The 16,977-nt window shown below is 37.3% G+C and overlaps 1 protein-coding gene across 2 annotated transcripts in view; it reads right to left on the bottom strand.

The window, feature by feature from the left end:
* Positions 1 to 16,977, bottom strand: part of SMC5 (structural maintenance of chromosomes 5) — a 108,021-nt gene that overhangs the window by 77,395 nt on the left and 13,649 nt on the right. For both annotated transcript variants that reach the window (XM_043891207.1, XM_043891206.1), the window contains exon 3: positions 13,209 to 13,261. In XM_043891207.1, the coding sequence (XP_043747142.1) occupies positions 13,209 to 13,261 (53 nt within the window). The remainder of the gene's footprint in view (positions 1 to 13,208; positions 13,262 to 16,977) is intronic.

The following is a 16,977-nucleotide window of genomic DNA, read 5'->3' as shown; positions in this document are numbered from 1 at the left end:
CCTTCCTCAGTGATCAATGCAAAGAAATAGAAGATAACAATAGAATGGGAAAGCCTAGAGACCTCTTCAAGAAAATTATAGATACACCAAGGGAACATTTCATGCAAAGATGAGCACAATAACGGACAGAAATGGTATGGACCTAACAGAAGCAGAAGACATTAAGAAGAGGTGACAAGAAAACACAGAAGAACAAAAGGTCTCAGCGACACAGATAACCATGACACTGTGGTCACTCACGTGGACAGAGCCAGACATACTGGCATGTGAAGTCAAGTAGGCCTTTGGAAATGTTACTAAGAACAGGCTAGTACAGTGATGGAATTCCAGCTGAGTTATTTCAAATTCTAAAAGATGATGCAGTTAAAGTGCTGCATTCAATATGCCAGCAAATTTGGAAAACTCAGCAGTGGCCCCAGCACTGGAAAAGGTCAGTTTTCATTCCAACCCCAATGAAGGGCAATTCCAAAGAATGTTCAAACTACCATATAGCTGCACTCATTTCATATGCTAGCAAGGTAATGCTCAAAATCCTTCAAGCTAGGCTTCAACAGTATGTGAACTAAGAACTTTCAGATGTAAAATCTCCATTTAGAAAAGGCAAAAGAACCAGAGATCAAATTGCCAATATCTGCTGGATCAAACAAAAAAGAAGTGAATTCCAGAAAAACATCTACTTCTGCTTCACTGACTACACTAAAGCCTTTGACTGTGTGGATACAATAAACTGTGGAAAATTCTTAAAAGAATTGGGAATACCAGACCACCTTACCTGTCTCCTGAGAAATCTGTATGCAGGTCAAGAAGCAACAGTTAGAACCAGATATGGAACAATGGACTAGTTGTTCAAAACTGGGAAAGAAGTAGGTCAAGGCTATATATTGTAACCCTGCTTATTTAACTTACATACAGAATATATCAAGCAAAATGCCGGGCTGGATGAAGCACAAGCTGGAATCAAGAAGGCTGGGAGAAATGTCAATAACCTCAGATATGCAGATGATGCCACCCTTAAGGAAGAAAGCAAAGAGGAACTAAAGAGTCTCTTGATGAAAGTGAAAGAGGACAGTGAAAAAGCTGTCTTAAAACTCAACATTCAAAAAACTAAGATCATGGCATCCGGTCCATTACTTCATGGCAAACAGATGGGGAAACAATGGAAACAGTGACAGACTTTATTTTCTTGGGCTCCAAAATCACTACAAATGGTGACTGCAGCCATCAAATTAAAAGATACTTGCACCCTGGGAAAAGAGCTATGACCAACCTAGACAGTATTAAACAGCAGAGACATCACTTTGCCAACAAAGATACATATAGTCTAAGCTATGGTTTTTCCGGTAGTCATGTATGGATATGAGAGCTGGACCATAAAGAAGGCTGACTGCTAATGAATTGATGCTATGGTCTGTGGTGTTGGAGAACTCTTGAGAGTCCCTTGGACTGCAAGGAGATCCAACCAGTCCATTCTAAAGGAAATCAGTCCTGAATATTCATTGGAAGGACTGATCCTCTAAAGGAAATCAGTCCTGAATATTCATTGGAAGGACTGATCCTGAAGCTGAAGCTCCAATACTTTGGCTACCTGATATGAAGAGCCAACTCATTACAAAAGACCCTGATGCTGGGAAAAACTGAAGTCAGGAAAAGAAGGGAACGACACAGGACAAGATGTTTGGATGGCATTACTGACTCAATGGACATAAGTTTGAGCAAGCTCTAGGAGATCGTGAAGGACAGGGAAGCCTGGTGTGTGGCAGTACACAGGGTCGCAAAGAGTTGGACGTGACTGAGCGACTGAACAACAATATATTCCATGACGGCAGAATGCTGTTCCCCTCCAAAAAAAATGCTGTATCCCTCAATGTACTAAAAAATATTTTAAAAATGACTGCATAAATGCATGTCAGAGACCATTTATTCTACCCACCATTCCCTTCAACGAATATATGACCAGTTATTGCCTCCATTCAACAGCAATGACAGTTTTGACAACTGATAATCAGCCATTTGGGGCTTGGTATTCTCAAAGCCACAAGGACCCTAATGGAACAAAAGAGCACAACATAATCATGTTGCGTATGTGGAAAGGAAATCTTCCCTTGTGCTAGACGTGGTAACAGAACTCTGGTTAACAGTCGCTGGTTAGATTATTAGAGTAGCTATTGAACCCCAGAATAGTTTACCTCTTTAGATAACAACAAGACAACTGGGCTGTGGTGACTCAGAGTAAAAAGTCAGGAGTGCTTAAGACCTACAGCCATCCTTAATGGACTTCTGAAACTTAAATGTTAATACTCTTTGTGTTTTATAAATATACTGGTTTAGTATACTTTTTCAGTTTCAGTATCTAGGAAACCATCATGATCAATGCTAACCTAGGAGTATCTTGGCAATTACAGTCATATCTCAGGTACAATTGTGGGTTTGGTTCCAGAACACTGCAATAAAGTAAACATTGCAATAAAGTGTACTGTATCAATTTTTTGGTTTCCCAGTACAAGTGAAAGTTATGTTTATACTATACTGTAGTCTACTAAGTGTGCAAAAGCATTACATCTAAAACAATAACCTACCTTAGTAAAAATATTTTATTTCTAAAAAATGCTAACCATCATTTGACAATGCAGAGTTGCCTCAAAATTTTAATTTATATAAATACATCTGCAAAGCACAATGAAACAAGGTATGCTTGTGTTTTTTAAACTGAAATATAATTCACAAATCATAGAATCCACCATTTTAATGTGTACAATTAATGTTTTTTTTAAAAAGATGGTAAATGTATAGAATTTACTATTTTAGCCATTTTTAGGTGTCCAGTTAAAGGTGTGCATCAACAGGGGTTTTTAAGTACATTCACAAAGTTATGCAGCCATCACCATCATCTAATTTCAGAATATTTTTATCATGCAAAAGAAGAGCCCATACCTGTTAAGCCAGTCACTCCTCATTCTTTCCTCCACTCAAACACCAGGTACCACTAATCTATTTTCTGTCTCATGAATTTACTTATTCTGGACATTTCACATAAATGGATGGAGAAGGAAATGGCAACCCACTCCAGTGTTCCTGCCTGGAGAATCCCAGGGATGGGGGAGCCTAGGGGGCTGTCGTCTATGGGGTCACACAGAGTCGGACACGACTGAAGCGACTTAGCAGCAGCAGCATATAAATGGAATCATGCACATGCAATGTTTTGTGTCTAGTTTCTTCACCAAGCATAATCTTTGCAAGGTTTACCCATGTTATAGGATCTATCAGTACTTCAGTCCTTTGTATGGCTCAATAATGTGTTATAGTATGGATATATCACAATTTGTTTAGCCATTTTTCAGGCAATGGACATGTGAGTTATTCATAATTTTCATCATTAAAATTAGGAAAAAGCTATGTTATGCCAGTGAGCAATCATTCTCTAGAACAGTGACAGGACCAAAGAATACTTGTATTTAAAATTTAACAGATACTGCAGAATAGGATATAGTGCCTATACTCCCACAATAGTGCATAACAGGATTCTCTTTTCTGTAACTTCATATAATTGAACTTTATTTTAACTTTTTCTAAGCTGAGAGGAAAACAATCTTCATCTTGATTTCCTTTGTAACTGGTAAGATGTGGTCTTTTTTTTTTTATATATACTTGTCATTTATAGTACTTTGTATTAAACTTCTTTGCTTGTTTCCTATTAAGTTGCTTATAATTTTTACTGACTTAATGAGATATTGAAATCTTAGTAATTTTAAGACATGTACATATTATCTGTGCTGAAAATGTTTCCTCCCATCTGTCACTCATTTTTAATTATGGCACCATTATTTTGGACTGAATTTTTATGGAGCCTAAATTTCCTTTTTTTTTCTTTTCCAGGCAAGGTTTTATAGGGCTCATGCTGCAGCATGAGGGAGTGAAAACATGAGTCTGGTACCCATGCACTCCAAAAGAGGAGCTGTTTGGGTCCTTAAAACAGGTAACAACAGGGGCAGCTTATGTGGGTTGGGCAGGAGGTATAGCTTAATCTGCCCGCCACCCTGCCCACCACCTTGGTGGTGCTGTGTGCAAGAACCACACACAGTGCCCTGCTTTTGCTACTGGTACTTGTCGGTTTATGGCCTTTTCTGTACCTTATTGTTTATAATTGTACCAACTTCCATGTGTGCAGTTATTTTCAGTCCCTTATAGTTTCTCTGCATTCTGTTGCTTCAGGGGATATTTCTCCATGTTCAAGTATTCTGAGAAACGGTCCCAGGTCCCAGCCGATCTTAAGTGAAGACCTGCTATCCTCAGCCTACCTTATCACAGGTTGGGCAGAGGCCAAGCAGTTCTGGGCATCAAAACAGCCTTCTCTTCCTTAGAGTTTCTTCTATCTTCCTTTATATGGTTACTGGCTATCCTGTTTTACTGAGAAAGGTCTTTTTCCCTTCCCTGAGATTTAAAAAATATTCTACACCATTTTTCTATTCTTTTTTAAACATACATATTTTTTCACTCAAGTCTTTAACAAATCAAGATTTTACTTATGTACAGGGTTACCTGATAAAGCTCTAAATGTATCTGTTTTAAACAACTAACAGCCAATTATCTCAACTCAGTTCAAGTAATTTACGTGCTAAGCTGTGTCCAACAGACTCTTTGCGAACCCACGGATTGCAGCCTGCCAGGCTCCTCTGTCCATGGAACTTTCCAAGCAAGAATACTGGGGTGGTTTGCCATTTCCTGCTTCAGGAGATCTTCCTAACGGAGAAATTGAACCCGCATCTCTTACATCTCCTGCCCTGGCAGGTGGATTCTTTACTACTCTGCTACATGGGAAAGGAGCCAGGAATCAAGGTAAATTAGAAGTGGTCAAACAGGAGATGGCAAGAGTGAACATCGACATTTTAGGAATCAGTGAACTAAAGTGGACTGGAATGGGTGAGTTTAACTCAGATGACCATTATATCTACTACTGTGGATAAGAATCCCTTAGAAGACATGGAGTAGCCATCACAGTCAACAAGAGTCTGAAATGCAGTACTTGGATGTGATCTCAAAAACGACAGAACGATCTCTGTTCATTTCCAAGGCAAACAATTCATAATTACAGTAATCCAAGTCCATGCCCCAACCGGTAATGCTGAAGAAGCTGAAGTTGAATGGTTCTATGAAGACCTACAAGACCTTCTAGAACTAACACCCAAAAAAGATTACTTTTCATTTTAAGGGACTGGAATGCAAAAGTAGGAAGTTAAGAGATACCTGGAGTAACAGGCAAATTCAACCTTGGAGTACAAAATGGAGCAAGGCAAAGGTAACAGTTCTGCCAAGAGAACGCACTGGTCATAGCAAACGCCCTCTTCCAACAACACAAGAGAAGACTCTACACATGGACATCACCAGATGGTCAATACTGAAATCAGACTGCTTATATTCTTTGCAGCCAAAGATGGAGAAGCACTGTACACTCAGCAAAAACAAGACAGGGAGCTGACTGTGACTCAGATCATGAACTCCTTATTGCCAAATTCAGACTTAAATTGAAGAAAGTAGGGAAAACCACTAACCACTCAGGTATGACCTAAATCAAATCCCTTACGACTTGGAAGTGACAAGTAAATTCAAGATTAGATCTGATAGACAGAGTGCCTGAAGAACTATGGATGGAGGTTCGTGACATTGTACAGGAGGCAGTGATCAAGACCATCCCAAAGAAAAAGAAATGCAAAAAGGCAAAATGGTTGTCTGAGGAGGCCTTACAAATAGCTGAGAAAAGAAGAGATGCTAAAGGCAAAGGAGAAAAGGACGGATATTTCCATTTGAATGCAGAGTTCCAAAGAATAGCATGGAGAGATAAGAAAGCCTTCCTCAGTGATCAATGCAAAGAAATAGAGGAAAACAACAGAATGGGAGAGACTAGAGATCTCTTCAAGAAAATTGGAGATACCAAGGGAACATTTCATGCAAATACGGGCACAATAAAGGACAGAAACGGTATGGAACAGAAGAAGATATTAAAAAGAGGTGGCAAGAAAACACAGAACTATACAAAAACAGTCTTCATGACCCAGATAAACATGATGGTGTGATCACAAACCTAGAGCCACACATCCTGGAATGTGAAGTCAAGCGGGCCTTAGAAAGCATCACTATGAACAAACCTATTGGAGGTGATGGAATTCCACTTCAACTATTTCAAATCCTAAAAGATGATTCTGTTAAAAGTATTGCACTCAATGTGCCAGCAAATTTGGAAAACTCGGCAGTGGCCACAGGACTGGAAAAGGTGAGTTTTTATTCCAATCCCAAAGAAAGGCAATGCCAAAGAATGTTCAAACTACCGCACAATTGCCCTCATCTCACACACTAGTAAAGTAATGCTCAAAATTCTCCAAGCCAGGCTTCAGCAGTATGTGAACCACAAAGTTGCAGACGTTCAAAATGGATTTAGAAAAGACAGAGGAACCAGAGATCAAATTGCCAATATCCACTGGATCATCAAAAAAGCAAGAGAATTCCAGAAGAACATCTACTTCTGCTTTATTGATTACGCCAAAGTCTGACTGTGTAGATCACAACAAACTGTGGAAAATTCTTGACTAGATGGGAATACCAGACCACCTTACCTGCCTCCTGAGAAACCTATATGCAGGTCAAGAAGCAAGAGTTTAAATCAGACATGAAACAACGGACTTGGTTCAAAATTGGGAAAGGAGTACATCAAGGCTGTATATAGGCACATGCTTATTTAACTTACATGCAGAGTTTATCATGTGCAATGCCAGGCTGGATGAAGCACAAACTGGAATTAAGATTTCCGGTAGAAGTATCAACAACCTCAAATACGTGGATGACACTGATGGCAGAAAGCAAAGAACTAAACAGCCTCTTGATAAAGGTGAAAGAGGAGAGTGAAAAAGCTGTCTTAAAACACAACATTCAAAAAACTAACATCATGGCATCTGGTCCCACCACCTCATGGCAAATAGATGAGGAAACAATGCAAACAGTGACATACTTTATTTTCTTGGGCTCCAAAATCACTGCAGATGGTGACTGCAGTCATGAAATTAAAAGATGTTTACTCCTTGGAAGAAAAGCTACGACCAACCTAAACAGCACATTAAAAAGCAGAGACATTACTTTAACGACAAAGGTCCATCTAGTCAAAGCTCTGGTTTTTCCAGTCGTCATGTATGGATGTGAGAGTTGGACTATAAAGAAACCTGAGTGCCAAAGAATTGATGCTTTTGAACTGTGGTGTTGGAGAAGACTCTTGAGTGTCCTGAATCAGTCCTGAATATTCATTGGAAGGACGATGCTGAAGCTGAAATTCCAATACTTTGGCCACCTGATATGAAGAAGTGACTCACTGGACAAGACCCTAATGCTGGGGAAGATTGAAGGCAGGAAGAGAAGGGGACAGCAGAGGATGAGATGGTTGGATGGCATCACCAATTCGACTGACATGAGTTGAGCAAGCTCTGGGAGTTGCTGATGGACAGGGAAGCATAAGGTACTGCATTCCATGGGGTTGCAAAGAGTCAGACATGACCCAGCAACTGAACTTAACTAAACCTGGGAGAGTGAAAGTCACTCAGTTGTGTCCGACTCTTTGTAACCCCATGGACTATACAGTCTATGGAATTCTCCAGGCCAGGATACTGGAGTGGGGAGCCATTCCCTTCTCCAGGGGATCTTTCCAACCCAGGGGTCGAACCCAGGTCTCCCGCACTGCAGGAGGATTCTTTACCAGCTGAGCCACCAGGGAAGCCTGCAGTAATTTATATCCCATGCTTACACAGCCACCTTTACAAACCTTTACATAGCTACCTTACATACCACCTCTCAATAAATTAAACTCTTATATGCGTTTAGAACTGTTACTATTTTCTTCATTCTACTCCTCTGGTTTTTCTGTACTAATACCATACTATTAACAGCTTTATTAACTTGCCACCTATATGTAAAAAAATGAAACCAGAACATTCTCTAACACCACTCACAAAAATAAACTCAAAATGGATTAAAGACCTGAATGTAAGGCTGGATACTATAAAACTCTTAGAGGAAAGGAAAACATAGGCAGAACACCCTTTGACATAAACCACAGCATTATCTTTTTGAACCGATCTACAGTAATGAAAATAAAAGCAAAAATAAACAAATGGGACCTACTTAACTTGAGAGCTTTTGCAAAGCAAAAGAAACTATAAACAAGACAAAAAGACAATCCTCAGAATGGGAGAAACTATTTGCAAATGAAGCAGCTGACAAGGGATTAATTTCCAAACTATACAAACTCTCATGCAGCTCAGTATCAAAAACAACAACCCAACCAAACAACAGGCAGAAGACTTAAAGACATTTCTCTAGAGAAGGCATACATTGATCTCAACAAACACATTTGAGAAGATGCTCAACATCCCTAATTATTAGAGAAATGCAAATCAAAACTATAATGAGGTATCACTTCACACTAGTCAGAATGGCCATCATCAGAAAACTCTACAAACAGTAAACGCTAGAGAGGTGTGGAGAAAAGGAAACACTCCTATACTGTTGGGAATGCAAATTGGTATAGCCACTACAAAGAACAGTATGGAGATTCCCTAAGAAACTAAACACAGAATCACCATATGATTTACACTATTTAAGAGCCAAGAAATGGAAGCAACCTAAATGTCCACCAACAGAGAAATGGATAAAGAAAGTCTGGTACACATAAACAATGGATTACTACTCAGCCATAAAAAGAATGAAATAATGTCATCTTCAACAACATGAATGGACCTAGAAATGATCATACTAAGTGAAGTAACTCAGAGAAAAATAAATATCATATGGTAACACATATGTGTGGAATCTCTAAAAAAAAAAAAAAAAAAAAAGTGATACAAAAGAACTTATTTGCACAACAGAAACAGACTCAGATTTCCAAAGCAGATTTGTGGTCACCAGGTGAGGACATGTGGGGGAAAGGGATAAATTAGTTTGGGATTAACATATACACACTACTAAATATAAAATAGATAATCAACGAAGATCTCCTATATTGCACAGGAAACTCTACTCAATATTCTGTAATAACCTATATAGGAAAAGAATTTGAAAATGAATAGATATATGTATAACTGAATCACTTAGCTGTACAGTGATGGAACTAACATTGTATATCAACTATACTCCTATGTAAAATAAAAATTAAATTAAAAAAAAAAAAGCTTTACTGTTCACTTTAACATCTGTTACACAAATGCCTTATTCATGATTGTGCTTTTTCAAAACCTCTTGGGTTTCTGGCACATTTATTCTTCCAGATGAACTTTATAATCAACTTATACACTGTTGAGACTCTCACTGGAATTATATCAAATTTATGCATTAGTGTGGAAATTACTGGCATGCTGATGATGATTGCAATTTTGTATTTTTAGAACATAATAAGCTTCCCCATTTATTCAGGCCTTAGTTTTATATCCTTCAGTAAAACACCATCATTATATTTTAGTGAACTGAACATAATCTCTTAACTGTTTCCTTACATGTGGGCCTCTTTCTCATCTCTACATAAATTTTAAAATTTTCCAACAATTTTTGAATAAAAAGATCATTTCTTTATATCCCATAAAATGACAGGGCTATTAGGTATTTTTTAAGAGCTATTTCAGCTATGAAAACTCAATAACTTTCTATAAACATTCCAAAAAATGATCTAAAAATCATCTAAAGAATGCACATATTGTGCACACGTTTATTATGTATAAAAAACAAAGTATATACATGAAGGATATACTGCTTTCATCTTGGAGAGGAACTCTCATCCATCAGAAATCACTGCCAAGAGCAGTAGACTTAGAATATCTAGGTTAAGGGAAACGAATACTATAATGAATTATTGATTTCTGCCATAAGGGAGGGAATAGAAAATGGTGACATAAATGCCAAGTTTTTGCCATATAAGAAATTCACCAAACTATTAACAAAGGTTGTTTCTAGAAGTGGAATTGTCAAGAGAGCCTTCATTTTCTACTTTTTATAACCCTAGATTAAGTTTTTTTCTCTAACAATCAAGTATTTTGCTTTCAAAATTCAGGGAAAAAAAAAAATTTCCCTGCTGGTCCAGTGGTTAAAAATATGCCTTCCAATGCAGGGGATGCAGGTTTGATCCTGGTCAGGGGACTAAGAACCCACATACTGCAGAGCAACTAAGCCAGTGCACAACTAGGGAGCCGGAGCTACAAATAGAGAGACTGTGTATCGCAGTTACTGAGTCTGCATGCTCTAGAGATACCACAACTAGAAAGAAGCCTGCATGCCTTAACAATGATCCTGTGGGTGCAACTGAGATGCAGCCAAATAAATATTTCTGAAAGATAAAAAAAAAAAGCTTAAGTTTGTAAAAATACTGCAACTTCTTAATGAATAATTAATATTTAATAGTGGTATAGTATTATCTCATTATCTCCCATAAATTTCTAATTTCTTATGAATTTTTCCAGAAAAAAGTTCTTACAATTCAGGCTTTAAAAGATGCATTAAAGAAAAAAGAAACTTACTTTTCTGGATGAAGTATTCCTTAAATATTATTTCTAATATTAATGTCATAATATAGTCTTATACCATTGATGCTGAAGAAGGTGAAGTTGAACAATTCTATTAAGACCTTTAAGACCTTCTAGAACCAACCAAGAAAAGATGTCCTTTTCATTGTAGGGTACTAGAAAGCAAGAGTAGGAAGTCAAGAGTTACCTAGAGGAACAGGCAAGTTTGGCCTTGGAGTACAAAATGAAACAGGGCAAAGGCTAACAGAGTTTTCTCAAGAGAACACACTGGACATAGCAAACACCCTCTTACAACACAAGAGATGACCCTACACACATACATCACCAAATGGTCAATACCGAAATAAGACTGATCATATTCTTTGCAGTTAAAGATGGTGTAACTCTATACAGTCAGCAAAACCAAGACCCGGAGCTGTGGCTCAGATAATCAGCTCCTCATTGCAAAACTCAGGCTTAACTTGAAGAAAGCAGGGAAAACCACTAGGCCATTCAGGTATGACCTAATTCAAATCCCTTATGATCATACAGTAGAGGTGATGAATAGATTCACGAGATTAGATCTGGTAGCTAGAGTGTCTGAAGAACTATGGACAGAGGTCCATAACCTTGTACAGGAGGCAGTGACCAAAACCACCCCAAAGGAAAAGAAATGCACGAAGGCAAAATGGTTGTGTAAGAAGGCTTTACACATAGCTGAGAAAAGAAAAGCAAAAAGCAAGGGCAAAAGGGAAAGACATACCCAACTGAAAGCAGAGTTCCAAAAAATAGAAGAGATAAGAAGGCCTTCTTAAATGGACAGTGCAAAGTAGAGGAAAATGACAGAATGGGAAAGACATGGGGTTGCAAAGAGTCGGACACGACTGAGCAACTTCACTTCAGAAATCTTTTCAAAAAAACTAGAGATATCAGGGGAACATTTCATGCAAGAATGAGCATGATAAAGGACAGAAACAGTAAGGACCTAACAAAAGCAGAAGAGATTAAAAAGAGGTGGAAAGAATACAGAGAAGAACTATACAAAAAAAGGTCTTAATGATCCAGATAACCAAGATGGTGTGGTCACTCACCTAGAGCTTGACATCCTAGAGTGAAGTCAAGTGGGCCTTAGGAAGCTTTACTACAAACAAGGTTAGTGAAGTTCTAATGGAATTCCAGCTGAGCTATTTAAAATCCTAAAAGATGATGCTGTAGAAGTGTTGCACTCAGAATGTCAGCAAATTTGGAAAACTCAGCAGTGGTCAGAGGACTGGAAAAGGTCTGTTTTCATTCCAATCCCAGAGAAGGGCAGTGTTAATCTACAAACTATTGTATAATTATGCACATTGTGCATGCTAGTAAGGTTATACTGAAAATCCTTCAAGCTTGGCTTCAACAGTATGTGAACTAAGAATTTCCAGATGTACAAGTGGGTTTAGAGAAGGCAGAGGAAACAGAGATTAAACCACCAACATTCATTGGATCATAGAGAAACCAAAGCAATTCCAGAAAAACATCTACTTCTGCTTCATTGACTATGGTAAAGCCTTTGACTGCGTGGATCATAACAAACTGGAAAATCTTAAAGAGATGGGAATACCAAACCACCTTACCTGCCTCCTGAGAAACCTGTATGCTGGTCAAGAAGCAACCTTTAAACCAGTTAGAACCTTTCATGGACTGGTTAAAACTTGTAAAATGAGTACCACAAGGCTGTATGCTGTCATTCCATTTATTTAACCTCTATACAGAGTACATCATGAAAAATGCTGGGCTGGATGAATCACAAGCTGGAATCAAGACTGCCGGGAGAAACATCAACAACCTCAGACATGTAGATGATACTACTCTAATAGCAGAAAGTGATAAGAAATTAAAGAGTCTCTTGATGAGGATTAAAGAGTGAAAAAGTTGGCTTAAAACTCAACATTCAAAAAACTTAAGATCATGGCATCCAGTCACATCCCTTCATGGCAAATAGAGAGGGGAAAAGTGGAAGCAGACTTTATTTTCTTGGGCTCCAAAATTACTGCAGTGACTGCAGCCACAAAATTAAGACACTTGCTCCTTAGAAGGAAAACTATGACAAACCTAGACAGCATATTAAGAAGAAAAGATATCATTTTGCCGACAAAGGCCCATATGGTCAAAGCTACGCTTTTTCCAGTAGTCATGTATGAATGTGAGAGTTGGAAAATAAAGAAGGCTGAGCACTGAAGAACCGATGCCACAGAATTGTGGTGCTAGAGATGACTCTTGACATTCTCTTGGACAGCAAGGAGATCAAACTAGTCAATCTTAAAGGAAATCAACCCTGAATGTTCATTGGAAGGACTGATGCTGAAGCTCCCGTACTTTGGCATCTGATGTGAACAGCCAACTCATTGAAAAATACCCTGATGCTAGGAAAGACTGAAGGCAAAAGAAGGCGGTGTCAGAGGATGAGATGGTTGGATAGCATCAACGAACTAGATGTGAATCTGAGCAAACTCCAGGAGATAGCGAAGATCAGGGAAGCCTGGAGTGCTGTAGTTCATGGGGTTGCAAACAGTCAGACAGGACTTAGCGACTGAACAACAAGAATAAACTCTGCATTATTACTCTTGACTAAAGTCATCAGGAATGCATGAACATAAACTAAGAAATTATGCAGAAAAAACTGGTTTCAGTACTTTTAACACTTACAATTCAATTTCAACCATGCCCTTGGAACATCCTCTCTTCACAAAAAAGCCAACCTAAGATATAAAAAGAGACAAAGTGAGCTGTGTGGTGACATTCCCAGGTGAGATGTAGCAAAGTCATTATTATTTGTCAGATCAAGATTCTTTCCATAATTATTCTGTACATTCATTCCCTTCACTTTCTAACTGTACCCTTTCCAGATTTAGGCTCCTCCAATGTTTCCACTCACAGATGATAACATTCTAAGATATCAATATTTTAATATTCTAATATTTACTGACCTTTCTATGTGTCTAACAGCCTCTTACAAAGTTCATGACAAAGCTATTTACAGTAAGTAGTGCAGAGCAAAAATCTGAGTCCAAGTTATCGAGCTCCAGATCCTGAGTACTTCTATAGAGCTGCACTGATTAAATATTATTAATCATCATTCTAAATAATAGTTCCCATCCTGCTATTAATTAGTAAACACCTATCACCAAGCACTTTTTAAAAAGTCCAATAAATACAGTAAATACAATTTAAGTGAGCACAATTTATATCATAAAATAGATATATTTAAGCTACTTCCTATATGTATGTGAGTGTAAAGTATAAAAAAGACCCTGGGCCTAAAAAAATCAGATTGGATCTTAAATCAGGCTATAATTAAGTAATACTCAAAAAAGGTGGGAAATACACCTTGCAAATAATTGTTTTTTTGATAGTGGTAATGACAATGATGATGACAATTATAACCACAACAGTTAACATTTATTAAGCATTACTATGTTTATGTTCTAAGCACCTGATATACAATTTTCTCATTTAATACTCATGAGCAAATTTATGAGATATGTATTATATCCATTTTATAGATGCTGAAACTGAGAACCAGAAAGATGAAAAAGAAAGTCTGCTCCTGTAACAAGAAGTACAGTTTAATGATCAAGAGTACAGGCTTCCACATAAACCGTGTCCAGTTCAAATAGCTCTGCCATATACAAGCTGTTCCACCTTGACCAGGTTACTTAACATCTCTGTTTCAGTTTTTTCATAAATAAGGAAAACAATGGCATTTTTTAGGAGTGGGGCATCTGCTCATTAGGTTGCAATAATTAACATACTTGGTACCAAATGGAAGAAATGAAAAAATTAGAAGGCAGTTCTTATTATAAAGTATTTGTACCAGTGGTGCAGAACATGCTTGTACTAAATTTTTATATTGCCTTTAAATAGAAATAGAACATTAAAATTTTTTTTGCTAAGAACTTGTACATCCCCTGAACACATCTGTGAATACATAAAGGTCTGCAATCTGTCATCTAAGAAAACTGCACTTCACAGCCTCCTTTAAAAAGCCTACCACTCAAGGGTGAGGACAGATGTATCGTCATGACAAAAATAAAGAAGAAGGTTGGTGAAAATTGTTACAGACCAATCCATTCTAACTATGGCAGCCCTTGGAATATAATCCAGCAGACCATTACAGAGAGACAACGATTTAATAAACAATTTCTGACAATTTAAAAAACTACATATAGGGAATTCCCTGGCAGTCCAGTGGTTACAACTGGCACTTTCACTGCCAAAGGCCTGCATTAGATTTCTGGTTGGGGAACTAAAATCCCACAAGCTGTGCAGTGCGGCCAAAAAACAAACACCACATGATATTAATAAAAATCTGAGTATGTCCTTGGAAATTATCTACTCCAACCCCTGTTCTCTGAAATAAAAACTGAATTCCAGACAACTGACTCAGATTACAAAATCAATCATTAACAAAGCAGTATCTTTTCTACCTCATAAAAGCCTCCCTTACAGCATTAAAAATTTTGTTTTGAATAGGTTATTTACAATCTTAAGGGGTATATAGATCAATCTTGTAACCTACATTAAATTTTTGTGTTGTTTAGTCGCTAAGTTGTGTCTGACTCTTTTGTAACGCCATGGACTGTAGCCCGCCCAGCTCCTTCTGTTCATGAGATTCTCCAGGCAAGCATACTGGATTGGGTTGTCATTTTCTTCCACAGAAGATTTTTCCAACCCAGGGATTGAACCTGCATCTCCTGCGCTGGCAGGTAGATTCTTTATCATGGAGACACCATGTAAGCCAGCACATTAAATATTAAGCTTTGCTTAAAAACCTGTAGTATCACTTTGATTATATTGTAATATTTACAGTAGTTTTAGAAAAATAAAAGAATCATTTGAAGTTTTAAAAATATTTTACAATAAAAAAAATATTTCACAGTGAAATAACTCAACTTTCAGACTTTCTTTTTAAAATGTTTTTATGTGAAATATATACCAACAGTATATACAAACTTCATGAACTGTTTAGAAATAATAAAACAACTATATATCTACTAAGAAACTGATCACTGATCTGACATTCCTTAATTCATGCTAACTGCATCCTTTTTCTCTCAACTAATGGGGAAGAATTAGGGGAAGAAATAGTTAGGCATTTGGGATTGACATGTACACACTGTTATAGATTTTAAATAGATAACCAATAAGGTCCTACTGTGTATGTATAGCACGGGGAACGCTCCTCAATGCTATTTGGCAGCCTGGATGGGAGGGGAGTTTGGGGGAGAATGGATACATGTATATGCATGGCTGAGTACCTTTGCTGTCCAGCTAAAACTATCACAACATTGTTAATCGGCTATACTCCAATATAAAATAAAAAGTTTAAAAAATGAAACAACAACAAATGTAATCTCTACACTGATTTAATTATCTCTAAACTGATAATTCCTTTGTTTTTGTTTTTTACTGTATGAGACTCCAAATGTTTTTGACTGTTCCAGAAACAAACTCACATTACATGTATTTTTCCAAGATGGTATTTTTCCTTAAAATTATGTTTTTGATATTTAACCAATGAGCCAAAGTTTGTTTTCATTGTCATATAATATTCAATTGTATTTGACTATTCCAGAATTTACTGCAAACAATACTTCTATAAGTATTTCCATGATTTCACCTAGTATAAATGCACAAAAGCTGACTAGGATACCTAGAAAGCAGAATTTTTGAGGCGCTAGATATAAGCATTTACAGATTTACTAGGTAATACCATAGCACTTTCCAAGGGGGTTGTACAAATTCATATTCCCACCAATAATTCATCAGAGTTTCCCCTGCTTTATATCCTTCTAAGCACATGGCACCAATAGAATTCTGGTGGGTCTGATAGATATACCTTACCAGGGCTAATGAGCGTTTCTCTAATAATTAATGAAGTTGAGCATCTTTTCATGTCTGTAGGAATGCACTGGTTGTCTGGGTTGCCTCTTGACTGTGAGACTTTTAAGCATATCTTTTGCTCACGTGTCTTATGAGTTGTCATTATTTTGCTTATTATATAGTTTGTATATCAATCTTGTTATATGTGCTATATATACATGTTCCCAATTTGTGATTAGTCTTTTCTCTACAAGGTGTCTTTTAGATGAACAGAAGTTCCTTAATTTTATTATAGCTGAAATTATCAACTTTTCCTTTTAGGTCTATACTTTAAGACATTTTCATAACCTAAAGTCACAAAAATATTCTCTTCTACTACTGATCTCTTCTAAAAACTTACTGGTCAATCACATTTAGATATTTAATCCACCTGGAACTAATTTTTGTTAAAGTATGAGGAAAGGACTCAATCTCATCTTTTTGTATACCAATAACCAGTTGTCTCAGTACCATTTATCCATCTATTCCTCACTCACCTACAATGTCAGCTCTGTCATAAATCAAGTTTTTACTAAGCTTTGTATCTTGGCTC

Source organism: Cervus elaphus, chromosome 29, assembly GCF_910594005.1.
Source record: "Cervus elaphus chromosome 29, mCerEla1.1, whole genome shotgun sequence".
Lineage (NCBI taxonomy): Eukaryota > Metazoa > Chordata > Mammalia > Artiodactyla > Cervidae > Cervus > Cervus elaphus.
Note: the sequence above shows the minus strand (reverse complement) of the source record. Positions and strands in the feature narration are given on the sequence as shown.